The sequence below is a fragment of the Mytilus galloprovincialis genome, chromosome 11, assembly GCF_965363235.1.
Source record: "Mytilus galloprovincialis chromosome 11, xbMytGall1.hap1.1, whole genome shotgun sequence".
In the NCBI taxonomy this organism is placed as follows: domain Eukaryota; kingdom Metazoa; phylum Mollusca; class Bivalvia; order Mytilida; family Mytilidae; genus Mytilus; species Mytilus galloprovincialis.
Genome location: NC_134848.1, coordinates 71,834,771 through 71,857,987, shown reverse-complemented (window position 1 = coordinate 71,857,987; position 23,217 = coordinate 71,834,771). Strand labels below are relative to the sequence as shown.

Sequence of the window (23,217 nt, the reverse complement as noted above, 5' to 3'; positions counted from 1 at the left end):
GGAAAAAAATTAGGCGGAAGAAAAAAAAAAAAAAAAAAATAATAATAATTAAAAACCAATTGTTCAGAGAACAATTGAAGGTCTTTCAACCAAAAAGAATCTATTTTGATATGAAAATATTAAAATTCAGTTGAAAATGTCAGTTCCTATGGCTTTATGATGTAGAAATATGAATTTCGAGCAAAGGTCAAAATCTAGAACGTCCAATTAACCTATGACCTTGACCTCAATTTCAAGGTCATAGACTAAACATCTCGAATCAAAAGACCCTAGGTCAGTATTATGTATGGTTTATGAGTAATATCACTTTACGCATAATTCTAAATATAAGAGGGGCAAAAACTCCCATTTATTGTCTACGCACCCTTCCAATCAAAATTTATAAGTTACGACATGTCGCAACTAACAATTTAGTAAAAATAATTTGTCGCAATCTTATAAAATTAATGAATAAGTGAAAATAAGCCAAAATCAAAATTTAAAATTTGACCTTGACCTTTGACCTCGACCTAATTTTCATTCTTTTGGACCAAGGATCTTAAATCAAAAGACCCTAGGTCTCTATCACTTATGGTTTACCAGTTAGAAATGCAAATCACTTATATCATATATATATAAGGGGGGATAACTCTCATATGGAGTCTCCGGATAGCTTCGGTCCAAATGAAACAGAACATCCTGAGGATATAACGAGCAATTTGGAAAAATAAATTTGTCGGTTTCTTATACGGTTGCGAAGCCTTAGAGATAACAAGAAAAACAGTGTTCGGGGAGATAACTCTTACAAGGTAAAGTTTTTTGTTACGCGGTGTCAGTTTCAGAAGCGTATTAACTGTTCAATATCATATACCATATATCTTAGCGACATCTTGCGAAACAAAAAAACAGTGAAGGAACAAAAAGTTGGCGGAAGAAAAAAAAAAAAAATTAAAAACCAATTGTTCAAAGAACAATTGAAGGTCTTTCAACCAATAAGGATCTATTTTGAAATGAAAATATTAAGATTCAGTTGAAAAAGTCAGTTGCTATGTCTTTATGATATAAAAATATGAATTTCGAGCAAAGGTCAAAATCTAGAACGTCCAATTAACCTATGACCTTGACCTCAATTTCAAGGTCATAAACCAAGGATCTCAAATCAAAAGACCCTAGGTCTGTATTATGTATGGTTCATGAGTAATATCACTTTACGCATAATTCTAAATATAAGAGGGTCAAAAACTCCCATTTATTGTTTACGCACCTTTCCAATCAAAATTTATAAGTTATGACATGTCGCAACTAACAATTTAGTAAAAATAATTTGTCGAAATCTTATAAAGTTAATGAAAATAAGTGAAAATAAGCCAAAATCAAAATTTAGAATTTGACCTTGACCTTTGACCTTGACCTTATTTTCATTTTTTTGGACCAAGGATCTTAAATCAAAAGACCCTAGGTCTCTATCACTTATGGTTTACCAGTTAGAAATGCATATCACTTATAACATACATAAAAGGGGGGAAAACTCTCATATGGAGTCTCCGTATAGCTTCGGTCAAAATGAAACAGAACATCCTGAGGGTATAACGAGCAATTTGGAAAAATAAATTTGTCGGTTTCTTATACGGTTGCGAAGCCTTAGAGATAACAAGAAAAACAGTATTCGGGGAGATAACTCTTACAAGGTAAAGTTTTTTGTTACGCGGTGTCAGTTTCAGAAGCGTATTAACTGTTCGATATCATATACCATATATCTTAGCGACATCTTGCGAAACAAAAAAACAGTGAAGGAAAAAAAATTTGGCGGAAGAAAAAAAAAAATAATTAAAAACCAATTGTTCAAAGAACAATTGAAGGTCTTTCAACTAATAAAGATCTATTTTGATATGAAAATATTAAAATTCAGTTGAAAATGTCAGTTCCTATGGCTTTATGATGTATAAATATGAATTTAAAGCAAAGGTCAAAATCTAGAACGTCCAATTAACCTTTGACCTTGACCTCAATTTCAAGGTCATAGACTAAACATCTCGAATCAAAAGACACTAGTTCCTTAATATGTATGGTTCATGAGTAATATCACTTTACGCATAATTCTAAATATAAAAGAGGGACGAAAGATACCAAAGGGACAGTCAAACTCATAAATCTAAAACAAACTGACAACGCCATGGCTAAAAATGAAAAAGACAAACAGAAAAACAATAGTACACATGACACAACATAAAAAATAAGAGGGGCGAAAACTCCCATTTATTGTCTACGCACCCTTGCAACCAAAATTTATAAGTTACGACATGTCGCAACTAACAATTTAGTAAAAATAATTTGTCGATATCTTATAAGGTTAATGAAAATAAGTGAAAATAAGCCAAAATCAAAATTTAGAATTTGACCTTGACCTTTGACCTTGAACTAATTTTCATTTTTTTTGACCAAGGATCTTAAATCAAAAGACCCTAGGTCTCTATCACTTATGGTTTACCAGTTAGAAATGCAAATCACTTATATCACATATAAAAGGGGGAATAACTCTCATATGGAGTCTCCGGATAGCTTCGGTTCAAATGTAACAGAACATCCTGAGGATATAACGAGCAATTTGGAAAAATATATTTGTCGGTTTCTTATACGGTTGCGAAGCCTTAGAGATAACAAGAAAAACAGTGTTCGGGGAGATAACTCTTACAAGGTAAAGTTTTTTGTTACGCGGTGTCAGTTTCAGAAGCGTATTAACTGTTCGATATCATATACCAAATATCTAAGCGACATCTTGCGAAACAAAAAAACAGTGAAGGAAAAAAAAGTTGGCGGAAGAAAAAAAATAATAATAATTAAAAACCAATTGTTCAAAGAACAATTGAAGGTCTTTCAACTAATAAAGATCTATTTTGATATGAAAATATTAAAATTCAGTTGAAAATGTCAGTTCCTATGGCTTTATGATGTATAAATATGAATTTAAAGCAAAGGTCAAAATCTAGAACGTCCAATTAACCTTTGACCTTGACCTCAATTTCAAGGTCATAGACTAAACATCTCGAATCAAAAGACACTAGTTCCTAAATATGCATGGTTCATGAGTAATATCACTTTACGCATAATTGTAAATATAAGAGGGGCGAAAACTCCCGTTTATTGTCTACGCACCCTTGCAACCAAAATTTATAAGTTACGACATGTCGCAACTAACAATTTAGTAAAAATAATTTGTCGATATCTTATAAGGTTAATGAAAATAAGTGAAAATAAGCCAAAATCAAAAATTTAGAATTTGACCTTGACCTTTGACCTTGACCTAATTTTCATTTTTTTGGACCAAGGATCTTAAATCAAAAGACCCTAGGTCTCTATCACTTATGGTTTACCAGTTAGAAATGCATATAACCTATATCATATATAAAAGGGGGGATAACTCTCATATGGAGTCTCCGGATAGCTTCGGTCAAAATTAATCAAATCATCTTGAGGATGTAACGAGCAATTTGGTAAAATAAATTTGTCGGTTTCTTATACGGTTGCGAAGCCTTAGAGATAACAAGAAAAACAGTGTTCGGGGAGATAACTCTTACAAGGTAAAGGTTTTTGTTACGCGGTGTCAGTTTCAGAAGCGTATTAACTGTTCGATATCATATACCATATATCTAAGCGACATCTTGCGAAACAAAAAAACAGTGAAGGAAAAAAAAGTTGGCGGAAGAAAAAAAATAATAATAATAATAATAATAATAATAATAATAATAATAATAATAATCAGAACAAATACAATAGGTCTTTCACCTGAAAGGTTGAAAGACCTAATAATAATAATAATAATAATAATCAGAACAAATACAATAGGTCTTTCAACTGAAAGGTTGAAAGACCTAATAATAATAATAATCAGAACAAAAACAATAGGTCTTTCACCTGAAAGGTTGAAAGACCTAATAATAATAATAATAATTAAAAACCAATTGTTCAGAGAACCATTGATGGTCTTTCCACCAGTAATGATTTTTTTTATATGAAAATATTTAAATTTGGTTTTAAATGTCAATTTCAACGTCAAATGACAACTTATTGTACGCTGATTCAAAAAATATAAGGTTTCTACACAAGAAGATATAAATAAGGGAGATAATTTTCTACTTCCGGTTCAAAATATGTTACTTCCGGTATTGTCTTATAGTTTACTTGACGCTGATTCCAAAAATATATGGTTTTACATACTTTTACAACAATTTATTACAAAAATTAGCTATTTCCGGTTTACAAAAGGTCACTTCCGGTTAGCTTTTTCAACGTCATATTGCTTGCAACCTAATGCAAAAAGTCTGATAGCTTTAACATGAATACATATGAGGTAAAAGCAAAGGTCAAAATCTAGAACGTTAAATTAACATATGACCTTGAGCTCAATTTCAAGGTCATAAACCAAGGACCTCAAATCAAAAGACTCTAGGTATTTACTTTATATTGTTTATGAGTTATATTACCATACAACCGATATTAGATATAAAAGGGGGGAAAACTCGCATCAAACATCTACTTATCCTTTCGACTAAAATTTATGTGTAACTACATGTCGCGACTAACAATTGTGTGAAAATATTTTGTCGATATCTTATAAGATTTCTAAAAATGAGAGATAACAAGCCAAATTCAAAATTTTGAACATGACCTTGACCTTTGACCTTGACCTAATTTTCATTTTTTTGAACCAAGGACCTCAAATCAAAAGACCTTAGGCCTCTATCACTTATGGTTTACCAGTTAGAAATGCATATTCTAATATCAAACATAAAAGGGGGGAAAACGCTCATATGGAATCTATATACGGCTTCGGTCAAAATAAAACAGAACATCCTGAGGATGTAACGAGCAATTTGGAAAAATAAATTTGTCGGTTTCTTATACGGTTGCGAAGCCTTAGAGATAACAAGAAAAACGGTGTTCGGGGAGATAACTCTTATATGGTAAAGTATTCGGTTTAGCAGAGTTGGTTTCAAAAGCGTATAAACTGTTCGATATCATATTCCAAATTTCTAAGCGACATCTTGCAAAACAAAAAAACAGCGAAGGAAAAAAATTAGGCGGAAGAAAAAAAAAAAAAAATAATAATCAGAAGAAAAGCAATAGGTCTTTCCACGGAAAAGTGGAAAGACCTAATAATCAGAACAAAACCTATAGGTCTTTCAACTGAAAAGTTGAAAGACCTAATAATCAGAAGAAATCCAATAGGTCTTTCCACGGAAAAGTGGAAAGACCTAATAATCAGAAGAAATCCAATAGGTCTTTCCACGGAAAAGTGGAAAGACCTAATAATCAGAAGAAATCCAATAGGTCTTTCCACGGAAAAGTGGAAAGACCTAATAATCAGAAGAAATCCAATAGGTCTTTCCACGGAAAAGTGGAAAGACCTAATAATCAGAAGAAATCCAATAGGTCTTTCCACAGAAAAGTGGAAAGACCTAATAATAATAATAATAATCAGAAGAAATACAGTAAGGTCTTTCCTTATAGAAAAAGGAAAGACCTTAATAATAATAATCAGAAGAAATACAGTAAGGTCTTTCCTTATAGAAAAAGGAAAGACCTTAAATATAGACACATAGACACATAGTGTTCCAAAAATGTTATACGTTCCTACTTCATTTGTGGCTACCGATGTTCAACACTTTACAGTCGGTTATAAATAAAGGTTATAAACGTATACTGACGGAATTGCATAGTGAGCGATGCTCGCTGACAGGGTTAACGCCTCCCTATTTGCCAACCATGCAAGTTTACAATGAGTCAAATTCCCCAATTGAGAAAAGAACACAAACAGTAAACATGGTAAACTTACAACTCAGACGACTATTCTTTTATCAAATGATACCTATGCAGTGTCTATGTACTTCGATTTTCCTCACAAACTCAGTCTGAACAGATTGTAAGTAAGAAAAATCCCCCTTGTTAATGAAATCCGTATTGGGTGAACATGCATGAGTATAATGCATTAATTGAAATTTACTGCTTAGAAAAGCGCAACTGATAAGAACAATAAATCTATTACATATACATGTTACTTTGGAAGAGACTGCGAACATTGATACTTTGATGACAAAAAATTAATCGTTGTCGTAGACATCAACTTATAATTATTTTTGACACTTTGTTTAAAGTTTCCATAGCAGGACAGTTTCATTTATACAGCATGTCTCCGAGTGTATCATCAACTCAGTAGTCAGTACTTTAACAAACTTTTCTGAAATGGCCGTTCATTTGAAATTATAAAGAAACTTAGTTTTCGATTCCCTCAGACATAGTTGACCTTTGATGGATTTTGCTATCTAAAGGGGTTTGATCATATACCTCTATACTGTTACGAAACCTATACATCCTTGGCTTTCAAATATTTAGCTTTGAGAGTTCCTGGTGAAGATAAATAAAAAAAAACACGCTCCAGACGCATACAGTTTATAACGTACTGTATTCATATTGTCACTTGGTCGATACCTCGGCTTATGGACTATCAATCCCCGAGGTTATCACCAGCGCAGTAGTCATTACTTTGGTTTTCAAATGATTTATGACAAATCTTTCTAAAATTGTCTGTTTATAAAGTTGGAAGGTTTCAACTCCTAGATGCAAAGTTGACCTCATATGTATTTGACCACTTTAAGGTAATGTTTTCATTTTTCTGATTGTGTATACAATCTTTATCACTGAAAATTGTAATAAAATTCATAAGATATTTCTTCTTATTCTTCAGACAAACAGAGAAGTAAATCAAAACTTTTAGGTATGTATATAGAAAAAACAGGTATTACAAACAAATTCCAAACCCCAATATATGAGGAAACATTTAAACAGACTCCTCCCATGAGGTTTCATAGACAGTCATATACAAGGTTTATAACAGACAATGATAGCTAGGCAATTAAGTCGACGTTAAATTTTTGAATAGTCTATTAGAAGATATCAAATGAATATTTAACCCAATAGTCGAAAACAAGATGACAACGCCATAGCAAAATACAAAACATGAGACAACCGAAAAAAAAAACAACCCTACACAAAACAAAGCATAGATGACTATATCATAAAAGATTAAGCAACACAAACCTAACCATAAGGTGAAAATGACCTTAGGTGCTCTGGAAGGGTGGAACAAAAATACACTATTTTCTAGTATTATACAATTATATATATATATATGCGAGTCTAAATTGAAAACTATGTTCAAACCTATGATTGCGTTGGATAAAAACCGCAATTTTTATACGTGTGCATGTGAAACAAATTTCGTTGTAGAAGGGTCTAAATACAGCACAAACAAAATTTTCCAAAAAGACCAAAAAAGTGACAAAGTATATTTAAACAAAACGCGTTTGACTAACAGGTCGTATATATCTATATATCTAGTATCTTAATGTAGCAACAATCAACATTCAATCTATCTTTGCGTGGATAAGTTTAAAAATAAACTGATGCAGTTACTATTTTAAATGTAACTTCTTCAAGATAATAAATGTTATAAAGATAATTGTTATAATTATTGATTTTGATTTTAAACTGTTATCTGAAGAATCTTTTTTTGAACTGAAAGGGGTTACAATGAGCAGAGTTTTTTTTCTAGAAACAATCAATTAAGAAATGGTGATTGAGTGTGGCTCTATGAACGTCCATTGATAAATATTTCATGCATATTCTGAATGAGTATGTTACCAAGCATGAATTAACTCCCCTGTGATTAATAGTATGTTTAATTAAGGCAGAAAATTTGCGTTTCAAGTGTTTTTGAAAAACAGTTTCTTGGAACTCCCCCTACATGCGACATCAAATTAAATTGTCAACATTACAACCAGCTGCCAACATGACAAAGGAAACAAAAAGAAAACCCTACTCCACGCGTACGCAGACTTATCGAGGAGATTTACTGCCAAAAACATCAGAAGCAAAGCGACGGCCATTATTTGAAACCCCAGTTAACCTTTATGGATAAGTCGATCATGAGTGCCTGTAACTTTTTTTTTAAAGTCTTTAAGTAAGCATGTCAAAGTTAAAAGGCTATGGGTACACATATACTTATGGTATTTAGAATCAGTAAATAATGGTTTGTAGGAATAAGAAAATACAAAATGCACCTTTTTTGTAGAAGATACATTAACATTGATTAAGTGTCACTCATCAGAAGACACATTTGTTGAAACAAATGTAATAGCCATTGCCCTGAATTCGCTAGAGGATAAAGACGTAATAGTGCTCACTGGAACAGCTGGAACTGGTAAATCCCGAAATAGTTTAGAAATACTACGTAAGTTTTCGGCTGCTCATGACGGGTACTGTGGAATTAAATTAAATAAAATTTCCGAATGGATTGAAATTATCAATGACAAAGATTGTTTAATTGTATTACTTGATGATATATTTGGGAGGACTAATTGCATTTTCAATGCAGAAGAAGAAACGGTTTTTGATAATATATACTCGATGGTTGCCAAAGGTTGTGTAAAGGTTATATGTACAATGCGAAACACCATTCAATCGGACAACCAAGTTTCTGATATCATAGATAGGAATCGAATATTTAAACAGTCGAGATTTATTGATTTAAGTTTGGTAGAACATAATTTAAACAGGGAACAAAGGAGGGAATGTCTGATAAAATACTGTAAGCTGAATAATATATGTGTATCAAACACAAAACAATTCTATGGTGACAAAGAAGTTTTAGATCCGTTGGTGCCTATCTATCTAAGCGAACATGACATCTAACATAGATATTAACCCGCTGATGGGTTATCCTGAATCATGCTTCCTTTTTACGTCAAATAAAAAATTTACTCGTCTAGGCGTAGGATTTTTCAAACACCCTACAAAATCTCTTTGTAATGAGTTAGAAAGCCTACGACATGTTGGAAATAGTAATCAAAAAGAAGCTTTGCAGTACGCTATTTTAGTATACATGGCCTTAAACGAAGACTGTTTAGACCTTCATGACATAAACATACAAAAATTTAACAAAGTACACGAATTATTATATCATAAAAAGGAATTTACTACGAAATATATTCGCCGTGGATTAGGACAGCTGACCATGAGGTATCTAAGGATAAATCCTAATGGTACATATTCATTCCAACATCGTAGCATATTTGAAGGAGTTCTGTTGTCTTATGATGATATTGATACCGAATCGTTAATACCTTTATTTCATATCGATTTTATCTTGGAAATGTGTCGGCTTGATACATTCAGTCTACCATCTGGAGTGGAAAATGAAGTAACTATGTTATTTGATAAAGGCATGTATAAAATGTTGGCCAAAAAAATTATCACTGAATTAAGGAAAAATGATTCAAAAGAATCATTCATGGAAAAACTCTGCTCATCTAGAATTATACGAAATGCAGACGAATATTTCATTGACGAGCTTTACAAAGAATTTAATTTAACCAAATGCGCCATTTCCTGTACAGTAAGTTATTTGGATTTGGATGAAAAGGATGAAAGACATGCGTTTAAATATGATAAAATTTACACTCCATCTAAGCGGACATCCGTATCATTTCTTACAGTTTTGTTAAAATATTCGATAAAATATGTAGACAATGATGATGCAATGCGCCACATTCTTAAATTAATGCAACAGGGTGTGGATGTACAGAAAAATATTTACATAAACGAAAGTCACGAAATTTGTTTTACTGAAGCTATGTTACAATCATGTGCATACTTTAATAAGCCAAGATTAAACATGTTATGGACTTTCATGTTGAGGAACATGATACGATTTGATAGAGAAACGATACTTCATTTTAGGTTTGGTTCCAATAGAAAAATGAAAGTTTTAGCATTAAAACTGTTATCGTCTACTGTGGGAACATCTCGGCTGATTAACAGCAATGATATATTAGCAAAGGCTATTGAAATGAATAACACGGATTTAATTAAAACTATTTTTAAACAACAAAACACTTCTAAAATCGACATTCGGTTAGCCTTGTACAATGCGTGTGCATCTGGAGCCGAATCCATTGTTAAGTGGTTTTTCAGAAACTTTAAAACTGAAGAAATTGACATTGGAAAGGCGCTTCTTGTAGCATCTCAGGGTTTTATCGATCCTCCCGTTGCAAGTAGATCATATCATTATGCTCATGATGCTTGGATGAGTGACACTCGAAATGTAGTCGTGTTTTTGTTGAAGAATTTTAGGGCTAAAATAAACAATTTAGACTCTGTAATGCACATATCATTGTCTCTTTCTCGGTTTGATATATGCAAAATATTAATGGAAGAAACATTAGATTATTTTGATGCAAAAGCAATATTAAAACAAATAGCAGAAAATGGTGAATGTTATCCAAAGAGCAAATGTTTGACATTTGTTAAGTATCTTGTATCTGTGTATTCGTGTTTGAATGTAGACGTTCTATTAAAAATAGCTCTTCTAAGTTTTGAGAATTTTGAAATGGTCAAGTGGATTATGAGTATAACAGAAAATGAAATATTCTACACAGCATGGAAAAAACATAAATGGATACACAAACAAATTTGTGCATTGCAATTAATACATGATACTGAATTTTACAAGACTTTAGATAAAACTTCAATAATAATTGAAGAGTTAAGATACGGAGGCAATGATTGTTTACGATTTTTGTTCGAAAAGTTTGATATGCGTCGATATGAAAAGGTAATCGTTGAAAAGGTATTTTCTTGTGGTGATACGAATCTTTTGCAGAAGATATTCACAACTTTCACAAAAATAACCGTAAATCACGCCATGAATATCGCAGTTAGAAACAAGAATTTAGAAGCTGTTCAATGGCTATGGTCAAATTTTGATGTTAAACAATTGAATTGTGAGTCTGTTATAAAAATAGCGGTATCTGTTGGTGCCATTGAAATAGTAAGATACTTCACCGAGGTAATCGATAGAAAATATTTTAATTCAATGGATATACTTGTTGCTATTGATAGCCATACCACCTACCCATATTCTACAGGATCATTAAGGAAAGAAGATGACCGTATAGTTATATTTAAATGGTACCTTCAAGATACGAACAATAGATATAAAATAAATGATATATTAAAGTTGTCTTGTATGAAAAACAAGAAATATACGCAATTATTTTTTCAGAATTGCAACACCCAGTTGTTGCATTTGAATTTGGCATTACAAGCTGTACTAAGTTCAAGAGACTTTGATTCGCTTAAAATTTTATTAGACAAATATGACGCTTCCGCTTATGATATGCAGTTGATCATGAAGCACATATGGGCAAATTATCAAAACAGAACTCATTCTGCTGACTTAACTAAGTGGTTGCTCAAAAAATTTGATCCAATTTTGTTTGATTTAACACACATTTTAGAAAATGCATGTTACGATGGCAATTTGTCATTTTTTCAGTGGTTGTATCGCTCATATGGATTATCAAATCTATCATTTGAATCATTATTTAAACATGCATGTAAAAAAAGTGCCATTCGTATTCTTCAGTGGGTAATTGAAAGGATATCGCATCCTATTGACCACAAACAAGTTTTAAATAATGTTTCGTATTTAACTTCGTCAGTCGTTATATTCTTTATTCAAAATTTTGAACTTGATCGGTCTGACATTGATAAAATATGCGAATTACAATTCAGAGACGAGAAACGAAGCTTAGAGTTTAAATTATGCATATTTGAAACGTATGGTATTGAGTTCATCAACATAAAATCAGTTTTTGATAGCATTTGTTTTTTAAGTCCAGTGCAGGAAGTCCATTGGTTCATTAGCAAAGTTGACAAAAGTCTTATTGATTTCCATTCAGCCATTAAGGAAGCACTGCGAGGAAACAATGATGAAACGTTTGCGATTTTATTCAAATCCTTACGCCTTGATGACAGAAAAAAAGTCGATGGGATTTTTATTCAAGCATGTCGCTATGGTAATTTGCTTCCTGTGAAACACCTTCATACCACGTATGGCAAATATCTGAGCATATCAGTAGCAATCCGAGCACTTTGTCAAAACAAACAGTTAACACAGAAGCATTTTGATGTTTTTAGATTTTTGATAGTATTTTCTTCTCCAAGTATCATCGACTGTCAATTGATAATGAATTGGGCATGTAAATCTCACGATTTAGAAACAATTGGTTGGTTATTGGAAGTATTTGATCCGGATATATTTGAAGTTCGTTCAGCATTACATAATGCTTTTGGCATATTTGTAACTGATGATAGAAAACTAGTAGGCGTTGCAACTATATTTTTGTTGTTAAGACGATGTCATTGTCTTTCGTCAGATATACAAGCTATTATGGAAACAGTATGTAATAACGAAATGACATTTGTAATGAACCTTTTAATAAGAACGCATGGTCTGGGTTCTTTTGATTTCCAGAGAATCGTTAATATTGCATTGAATCCACTGAAAGAAGATATTCTGATATTGGCTCTTTCCCACTCTAAAGATCTTCATTTTGATCTTCAAAATGTTTTCGTAAGTGCATGTAAAAAAGGCGGAGGTAAAGCATTAGAAGTTACTAAATTGTTCTTATCTAATTTTGGATTTCCTTGTGTTGATATTAACAGTACAATACATGCTATCTTTGATGGTTCATGTAGACAAGATTTTGCGAATGAAGTTATTAAAATGTTGTTACAGTATCGAGATTATGTTGACAATAAAGCAATAGACCTTATGTCAGTAATAAGAAAGAGCTATGCGTCTTATGTCAAAAGTAGTCTATCGAAGAATGATTTAGTTCTATGGATTCTGAAAAGATACAGACATGCTTTAATAGATTTGCCAGAGACTATGATTGAAATATGTAAAAATGGTGATATTGATAGCATGAATTACTTGCTGTATACATGTGACTACGGATATCTTATTAACGAATCGTGTATACAAACTGCATTTGCAAGTGGATCAATTGACATGATACAAATGTTGATAAATGATTTTTTTGACACAACATTTGACAAAAGGGACGCCATGAAGAATGCTTCTTTAAGTGGAGATATTTCAATTGTGCAATGGCTATTTCATAAATATTCTATCAAGCCGAATCGGTTTCCATTTTTGGAACCTATCTTAGATTTGAAATTAGCCCAATCTACTTTCGACTTGAATTCCGCTATACAGATTGCCTGTAGAAACGGTAAAACTGACGTCGTGCAATGGTTGCTTCAGATATTTCCTTACGAGATATTTGACATGAGAAAATGTTTAAATGAAGCGAGTGCAAGTGGAGAAACTGATTTAGTACAATGGATGCTAGCAGTATATGATAACGACATTTTCGATATTGAAACTTCTTTAATATCTGCGTGTAAATACGGAAGACTTACAGCCGTTCAATTCTTCATTGAAAAATTTGGGAAGGATGCCTTTGATATGGAAACTATAACAACAGAAGCATGCGGAAGCGGAAATATTATGCTTGTAAAATGGCTTTATAAAACATTTGATTGCAAATTATATAATATAAAATCTGCGATGTTGATGGCATGCCTAAATAACAGAAGTGATGTTGTCCGTTGGATACTGGAAAACTTCGACCATAGTTTATTTAATATGCAAATGGCGACAATTGTTGCCTGTGAGTGGGGCAGAATTGAACTTGTATAAAAACCCATGTGATCATCATATATTTCCAAGTAAATGACACACAAATTTAATTAACGTTCAAACTCAATATCATAACATAAAAGAGATTATGACATTTATTACACACGTATTGTGTATTCAATATAATCGACTAATCAACAGTATGTCAAACTTCATAATTTAGTTGCTTTGCAACAAAAATAAAGATCATTTCGAATAGTGTACATTTGTACTTAATATACATTAAGTGTCATCCGGGTACCTTTATTCACTTCAGTACGTCATAAAATATTTCGATTAAAAAACTGCTATAATATGGACATTGTTGTATGGGAATGCATGTACCAAAAAGATGATATTTGTATTCCATTCGTTTGATGTGTTTCAACTTTTGATTTGCCATTTGATTACAGATTTTCCGTTTTGTATTTGAGTTCGGTATTTGTTTTGTTTTTTTAGTTTTTGCTTTCACAGCGATGTCACAAACATTTTGCAAACGACCAAATAAGGAATATGTATGTGGTTTGTTGCAAGGGAATGATAACTGTCTCTATCTAATACACCTTCATTATCCAGTAAAAGTCCAAATTTCTCCAACTTCATCTGAGATGGCCTCTATTTCAGGATCTTCATACTTGTCTTTGTTAATTGTTACTTTAATTGTGTGGTCTATTTTTGGTGGTGTCAATCGGAGATGGTTGTGTGCTTGCACATGCTGTCATTTTTACCCTTTTCTCTATCGGTAGATGCCTTTGCAGAGTAGGGAGTGTGGCAGCTGTTGTCCAGTCGTTTGGTGTGCTTTAGCTTTTGGTTTTGTCATTTGATTGGGGTCTTTCAGTTTTCGAGTTGTGGTGTTTTTGTTATTTTTCTTTTTGGTTTATCTTGCTTATGTATTCCCGTACAGATAAATTTTTAAACACTCGCTACTGGACATGCATTAAGTAAACACCAATCAATCACTGGCAAAAGCATTGACCTATACTCGCTTTTGTCTCTAGTGGATGGTTTACAATCGACTCAACAATGACGCTCGGATAGAAAAAGGCGAAAAGGCAAAATAAAGTACATAAACAAATGCCAAATAAACAAACAAGAAGTTCTCTTATCTTAGTTAACCACGTGATCACATTAAAGTAACAAACACATCTATTAGTAAGTGTTCTCATCTACGTCTTGTTTTATAATTACAGAAATTGCTGCTTGTATTATTTTCCATGTAGCTTTTAGAATATACGGCAGAAATTGTTCGATTAATACACGCAGCAATTTGATATTTTAATGTGTATCTGAATACAAAGACAATACGCCAACACCCCTATAGTCAAGCCTTTGTTATTCAATTAATTATAAGTTGATATTTAATACTTTTTTATTTTATCACAGCATTGTTTGAATACATATGTACATAATATTGCTACAAAAATCATCCATGGAATGTATGTACAAAGAAATACACTGATTTGATAAATAACATTGAAAATAAAACACATTATTACTGTAACAGATAACATTTTATGTCGTTGTTAAGATTTCTTTCTATTTGTTTCCAAGGTTAGTTTGAACCTGTCTTTTTAGTTTTTACAGGATTTATATCGGCCTCGATTTCGTGTAATTTCCCGTTTCATCCATTCGGAACACACTTCACGGCCTTTTTCTTGATTTTCTAAAGAGTGAACACATACCATAGTCAATGCAGAGTTTAAAGTCTCGAATGAATAAAGCGGGAAATTACTGCCGACAAAATTAATCAATAAGGGATTTACCCAAATTCCTGAAGCTGATCAGATCCTATTTAAATAAATATACAATTAGAAAGATATAGGTCCTATACCAATACCGAGTGGTTTATAAATAAGCTACGAATAGAAGAAAGCTCGATATACTCTGTGTATAACATTGGTCATGTATTCCAAGTTAGAATTTCGTTCAATTTTACCGTTTGACACAGGGACATGCATTGTAATACACAAAGAGATAAATGTCGAATTTCACAAGATTTAGTGGTGGAATGTTTCTCTACTGCTTTTAAACGATTACAGACCATCTCAATCTTTCTTTTTGAATGATTTGCAAAATAGATATGTTCTTTTTACATGACGTCGCAAAATTTCACGTCATGATAAAATTTTGACTAACGAAGAACATTCAATAAAACTAATCAACAGGTCAGGAAAAGGATAATTCATGTAAGATATAGAGAAAAATATCTATCCGTTATGATACATTTACATATCATAGCATATAAAGAGCATAACAATATAAATCATTAATTCGCCTTTTTAGAATCTGAAGGATAATGAGTACTTTAATTGTTTGTACACCAAAATAAAATATCATTACGTCTTTGGTTGAATTTCCATTGTTTAGAACATTATAAACCAAATACAACTTTTTGGTGTACGTTTTTGAAAATATTATCCAGAACGCATTAGATTCGGAATAGGCGAGTTGTACACCGATATCATCCCATCTTTTGATATATTAGACAAAGGTGAAGAAAAAAAATGTTCAACAAAAAATGTCTTGGTTAGTGCTTTTCTGTATAACATAAAAGAAAACATATTGGACGGTTTGACTGAACCAAACTGATCAAACATATATACAAATTTGAAATGTTCCAGTCATTCTATGTAATGTAAATAAATAGTTGTCTTGGAGACAAAACATGAATTAATAAACTAACATTATATTTTTACCATACGTATTTGATAGGGATTATGAATATGCCACAAATGGACTGAAAACCTATACGGATAAAATATTTCGCGCTATAAGCATAAATTTTTACATGTTTGCGACAATTTAATATTTTCGCGTTATTTTTCTACTTGACAAAAATAAATGTCGAACAAGAATGTGTCTATAGTACACGGATGCCCCACTCGCACTATCATTTTCTACGTAAAGTGGACCGTGAATTCGAGTAAAAACTATAATTTTGCATTACAATTAGAAAGATCATATTATACGGAACATGGGTACTAAGTTTAAAGTTGATAGGACTTCTACTTCATTTAAAACTACCTTAACCAAAAGCTTTAACCTGAAGCGGGACAGACGGACGGACGGACGAACAGACCAGAAAACATAATGTACCTCTACTATCGTATGTGGAGCATAAATATAAATCGTTCGCTAGGCTTAGAGTACATTTAGTAAATGAGTTTAAAGAACTGTCGATTAAATAGTGCAAAGCCATGAGTTGATGAGTTGACACTACAGAAAAATTGAACGTTAACACGTAACTGACGGTTTATCGAAATGTTATTTCGAATTCAGTTATATCTGTCAATGTAAAATCAAAAAAAGCAAACTATGTTGTCCTTCATCAAAGTTTGCAGAAATGTCGTATTAGTCAGAAGAAAAATTATCACATAGATATCAAGGTTTGCCGAGAAAAGCTGCTAATGCAGTATTGATTGTGTGCTTTGATATTGCGATTTTTGAAAAATGCGAGATTAATGATTGGGATTTTGGAAAAATTAGCATACAAATATACACAGATATAACATGTATAAGAAGATGTGGTATGAGTGCCAATGAAACAACTCTACACCAATATGTGTCAGAATACTCACACTGTATCATATTCGCACTAATAAAACCTCACAATATTTTTTTTTAATTAACAGCAAGCAATTCAAACCTATCCATGACACGGTTTGTAGTGTTATATCAAGTTCACCGGCAATTTTGCTCCCTTTGATATTATGACATGTTTTGTAATATTCTATCAAGTTCGCTGGCATTTTTAATCAGCCTGGCTCCCTTTGGTTTCGTTGTTTTCTCTGGTTTGGCTGGAATACTTTCTCTTGTGATTTTTGGCTTGTGTCCAAGTAAATTTAAAATAGCATCTACAGTTTGAAATAGTTCGTTTTCAAAATTGTTCATTCGACTGAAAAAGAAATGAAATGAAGATAAAACTAATAGAGTTCATCAAACACATTTGATTCTATATACGTGTGTACTTAATGGATATATAGAAATGTAATACAATTAAGTTAACAATGGGAACTGCTAACCTCTCAGGAGCACATGTGTTCCCAACCCTCGTTTTGGTAGAGTTTGATTTCCTCGATCGTTAGTTTTTCCGATTATGAGTTGTCGACTTTTATATAAAATGCAACACATAACTGCAAAGTCTCTTACTCGAATAAGGACATTTTTTGACTATTTTATTTACTATGTCTGTTTAGTTCACGCATCATTGTAAATATAACGGAATTTGATGAGAGGTTTGGCGCTTTAAAACCAGGTTTACTCCACCATTTTCTATATTTGAAAATGCCTGTACCAAATCAGGAATATGACAGTTCTTGTCCATTCGTTTTTGATGTGTTTTGTCATTAGATTTTGCCATGTGATTATGGACTTTCCGATTGGATTTTCCTCTGAGTTCAGTATTTTTGTGATTTAACTTTTTCATGAAGAAAAGTGTATATCTGATTATAAAAAGGTTGGTGCAAAAATGATAAGGAGTGTAAAGAAAAAGACACATATATGAGGTAATCATGTAAACTAAGTGATATAGTAATGACTTACACATGTAAACTAAGGGGAGATAATAATGATTTACTCATGTAAACTTAGTAATATAATAATAACTTACTCATGTAAACTAAGGGGAGATAATAATGACTTACTCATGTAAACTAAGTGATATAATAATAACTTACTCATGTAAACTAAGGGGAGATAATAATGACTTACTCATGTAAACTAAGTGATATAATAATGACTTACTCATGTAAACTAAGGGGAGATAATAATGACTTACTCATGTAAACTAAGTGATATAATAATGACTTACTCATGTAAACTAAGTGATATAATAATGACTTACGCATGTAAACTAAGTGATATAATAATGACTTACGCATGTAAACTAAGTGATATAATAATGACTTACGCATGTAAACTAAGTGATATAATAATGACTTACGCATGTAAACTAAGGGGAGATAATAATGACTTACTCATGTAAACTAAGTGATATAATAATGACTTACTCATGTAAACTAAGTGATATAATAATGACTTACGCATGTACTCTAAGGGGAGATGATAATGACTTACTCATGTAAACTCTCGAGCCTGTGATCAATATCATGTAGACTCGTGAGGTTGCCCTTTTCAGGGTGTTGCTGAATTTCAAAATCAATATTGGAAAATTTCCATTGTTGGCCGGAACTTGATAATGATTTCGGAGTATAGGAGGCGCTAGATTCTATTGGCGATAGCCCATGTTGTGGGGCAAGTCCATTTGTATTAACGTCATAACGAGGCAAACCCTGCGATCTTGACAGAAATGGTTTCTGCTCTTTTAATTTCCTTTCCTTCATCACTTTCCCAGTAACTACACTGAAGAAATTTGTCATTGCTCCTGAAAAATACGTGTTTGAATGTCAATTCATGATATATGCTATTTGGTCTTCTTTGTTAAATATTTGTTTGTTTTCGTTCTGATTGAGACTGTGACACGGTGATGACTACTTTACCCCCATTTTGACAATTTAACATCGTATGTCTGTTTTGTTCACGCATCGTAGTAAATATAACAGAATTTGATGCGACTGTCATACAAGTGAGAGCTTTAGCGCTATTAAACCAGGTTCAATCCACCATTTTCTACATTTGAAAATGCCTGTACAAAGTCAGGAATATGACAGTTGTTGTCCATTCGTTTGGTGTGTTTTACTATTACATGTATGTCACCCAATCGACAATGTCGGGTGACATATTGCTTTTCCTCTGTTTCTTTTTCCCTATTATTATGTCACCCGATCGACAATGTCGGGTGACATATTGCTTTTCCTCTGTTTCTTTTTCCCTATTATTATTATTTTTGATCTAAATATACTGAAATTTACAGAAAGATGTATAGCCATACCTGTATGTGCATTCACTGTTTTGAAATTGCTGCCGCTTAGTGGTAATGGGGGAAGGGTGACATCCGCTATTGCTTGCAATGGCAAATCTAGTTTGATTTTGTCATTTGATTGGAGACTTTCTGTTTAAATTTTCCTCAGAGTTCAGTATTTTGTGATTTTACTTTATACATGTTAATGGACGACTGACGGTATTTTCGGTAATAACGGTACTCAATTAGGCATTCAACAGAACTGGACAGTATCATTCTCACGTCATCTTTGAATAAAGTTACTTGCTTCAGTGAGTATATATTTTACGAAATAGTAAATGACGTGTGTAACAGTTTACAAAACTGCAAACATCTAGTTTAAAATCAAGTTATTTCCCCTACACCATATGAAGTTTTATATGGTGTAAAGTTTTATTAAGAAAATAGCGGCATAATTTTATTAATCTATAACGAAACTCAAAACCAATGTCTGTACTTCTCTGAATGACTTTTACCAAGCAATTAACCATGTTCACAGATCGAACTCCCTTCGATTTTTTTCATTTAATAAAATCAAATCTTGGGAACTTTAAAATAAGCCATAAATTGTCAAATAAATTGTTTCAATAAATCAAAATGTGTTTCGCGTAATGGAATATAACGCAAACTAGACTAAGTGGCGTATCTAGAACTTTTTATAGGGACCCACTGACTGACCTCAAAGGGGAGGAACGCTCCAGTTATGCTTTAGTGATTCCCTATATAATCAACCTAAATTTTCACACAAAGAAGGGGGCCCAGAAAAAAGAGTAACTTTGATTTTAAAGTGTTTTTGAAGTATGCCGACAGAAGGGTTAAGGTAAAACAATTAACTAACCTGCTATTGATTGCATTGAATTTTTTCTATCTAAACTCTTCTCTATATTTTCAGCATCGTCCTCTATATCAACACACTCTGTAGCTGCTTCTGTTGAGAACTCGAGGATGCCGGGACCCTCATCCTCACTTCCGGAATGGTCAACAACACTCACTCTATGACGAATTGCTCGATCACTTCTACGTTGTCGCATATTTGTCCTCCCCACTGTCAATAAAAGTTATTTAAAGATTAAAAATCTTATTTGATACAATCACAATTATCTTTGAAGACAATGATTTTTTTAAAACAAGCTGTGTTGTAGCAATGTTGTATTTTGACTGATATAGTTTTGAATTCGTTCTATTTGTGAGCCTGCTCGTTGGGTTTTTGACTATTTGGTTACTTGGCCATTTTAATAGTGATTATTAGATGGTAGACCAAATATTTCATCATTTTTTTATAACCTTGCAGCTTGTCTATGGACAGTATTTTTGATTATTTGATTATCTTGTTTTAATTGTTGACCCTTGTTTTATCGTTTTCTCGGAAGAACCTCAAGTGGACAATTATCTTGTGTTTTATTTTCCGTTCGTAAATTAATTTTTTCATTCATGGCATTGTAAGTTTATTTTCGATCTATGAGTGTGACTGTCCCTCTGGCATCTTTCTCCCCTCTCTTATCGGAGGGATTTAGATTCATGCTTCAAATCTTTCAAAGTCTTGTTTAATATATGTGCCGGTTGATTGCGGTTTGTTCCTCTTCTTTGACGTATATTTATTCCATTCAAATACAAGATGAAAAGAGAACAAGAAAAAGGAGATAAAACAAATTAACATTAAAAAAAAGTTACCAAGGAGACAATCAAAACTCACAAGCCGTATAGCTACACTTTTTTCAATGCAATGCAACTGCTGCAACATCGACTTTTTTATTTTCTTGTGAGTGTCGAAAGTTTTGAATATTGTATGTCAAACATGTATGCAGAAAAAAAATTAGAGGGTATCGATGCTGATAACAGATCTTTGTTTTTTGTGGACGAATAAGAGCTAGACATATTGTATTGAACATTATCAATGATTATTAGATGAAAACTATTTATCGTCGTCGAGATTTTATTTTTGTCATTTTGGTCTATTTATTATATAACACACTTCTCCTTGTATTCATAATTTGGACAATAGGAGGAAACACTGGGTATTTTAAATTGATAAAATTAATATCTTTTGTTTACTTTTAAGTTACTAAACATCATACTGGGTTATAAAATTTATGTATCTCGTTTTTCAAGATCTCATTTGCAAAGCTGTCACTGTCTTTGGCGTTAGTTAAATTTGAATTGGATAACATTTGAACCTACCAGAATCTTCAGCATTCCGACGCTTGCATTGCAATCGCGGACGCTTTTGACGAATAAATCGTAACGTTTCATCCTCCATCTTTGATTTATATTTTCTTTCTAGAAGTGTTCCCTAAAACAGAATTAAAAAAATGCTAGTTATAAATGATACAAGTACCTAACTATACGTACAGAAAACATGTGTATTCAAAGCTTATAATTAAAGATTATCGTTGATCATCCCAACGAGATTAGTTTTCTAGGACGACGTTGTTTTATTTAATCATTGACAGTTACTATCCATCCCCGTGGATAAGTAGCTACATGTAATTGAGACCAACATTTTCATCTAATTTCCTCAAAATCCTCGAGCTCTTTAATTTCCAGTCAGAGGCTAATCTCAGAACAACATGTTCATTTCTTTAATGTTCCTATTGATTAGAGGCTAATACGATGTAACATGGAACAACATTTTCTATATTGTCCTTACTTTCTTGTCAGTTACCTTTAACTGGGTTGAGTTCAATATCGTAGCAGCTACATAGCGGCTACGTAGCTGCTATCAATATCTATGTAACAACTAGTCTATAGCCACACGTTCAATAGTCAAAATCTACGTAGCACTACGTAGCCGCTACGATATTGAACGCAACCCTGGCAATTTATGTATAGCCCGAAACAAGTCATTTCATTCATTCATAAAACAGCTTCGATACAATTACAAAAAATGCTTACGTAATATAGATAGACCGCACGGTGTCATACAATTGGTTACATTCACTTCATATAAACTTTGGTTGATAGTTGCATTGTCTAATTGGTATTCTTACCACATCTCCTTATTTCAATAGTACCCTGCACACTTACAAAAGTTACATTGCTGTTGTACATACACTTACTCTTTTGAGGTCAAAAGTGACTTGAAATTTGATAATAAATTCCTCAGCAAACTCCGGATATGTCTGGAGAATCTCTTTTAAATCCTCCATTTCTATTTTATTAATATCACAGTAAGAGAGAGCTCGGACGAAATACAATGACTTTCCTGACGTACCAGCATTCATATCCGCTCCAAATATATCATCTTTACCTGATAAAATACATTGAAAAATAGTTATAAATTTTCATTTGTTTGAAATACTATTTTGCTTTTCAAAATAACGACACTTCAAGTTACATGCTTGACACATTATTTGTTTACTGAAGGTAATAAATACTGCGGATTCATTTATTTTTGTGGGTACCAATTTTCAGGTTTTAGAAAAAAAACTTGCATATTCGTGGAAATTTTATTTCCTGGCTTCTGCAAAGTCTGTACACATTCCATGAGAAAATTTGTTATTCGTTGAACATTTGAATTCGTGGTTCCCCTGTACCCATGAAATCAACGAAAATTAGTATCCAACGAATATTAATGATTCCACAGTATGTTCAATTATTCGAAAACTCTATATGTTTGTAACTATTTCTAGGACACGATGACAATATATTATTTTATTAAGTGTTTACTTTTTGTCGAGTACTAGTAGGCAATATTCCTCGCTTATTCTTAAACTGGACTGAAGTATTGTTGTAAACCATCATTAACATTCAACTT

The 23,217-nt window shown here is 32.4% G+C and overlaps 1 protein-coding gene and 1 long non-coding RNA gene across 6 annotated transcripts in view; one reads left to right on the top strand and one right to left on the bottom strand.

Moving 5' to 3' along the window:
• LOC143052753 (uncharacterized) overlaps window positions 1-20,539 on the top strand; it is a 53,239-nt gene extending 32,700 nt beyond the window's left edge. For 2 of the 3 annotated variants that reach the window (XR_012971225.1, XR_012971224.1), the window contains exons 4-5: window positions 6,722-6,751; window positions 20,356-20,539. This is a non-coding gene — a long non-coding RNA (uncharacterized LOC143052753). Of the gene's footprint in view, window positions 1-6,721; window positions 6,752-8,107; window positions 8,721-20,355 lie in introns of those variants that run through there. The other variant, XR_012971226.1, reaches the window with a different exon arrangement.
• The window catches only part of LOC143052751 (voltage-gated inwardly rectifying potassium channel KCNH7-like), a 178,468-nt gene continuing 170,166 nt past the window's right edge, over window positions 14,916-23,217 (bottom strand). For all 3 annotated transcript variants that reach the window (XM_076225857.1, XM_076225858.1, XM_076225859.1), the window contains 5 exons: window positions 22,520-22,710; window positions 21,642-21,753; window positions 20,302-20,508; window positions 18,641-18,947; window positions 14,916-17,459 (listed from right to left, as the gene is read on the bottom strand). In XM_076225857.1, the coding sequence (XP_076081972.1) occupies window positions 17,273-17,459; window positions 18,641-18,947; window positions 20,302-20,508; window positions 21,642-21,753; window positions 22,520-22,710 (1,004 nt within the window). In that variant the 3' untranslated portion in view covers window positions 14,916-17,272. The remainder of the gene's footprint in view (window positions 17,460-18,640; window positions 18,948-20,301; window positions 20,509-21,641; window positions 21,754-22,519; window positions 22,711-23,217) is intronic.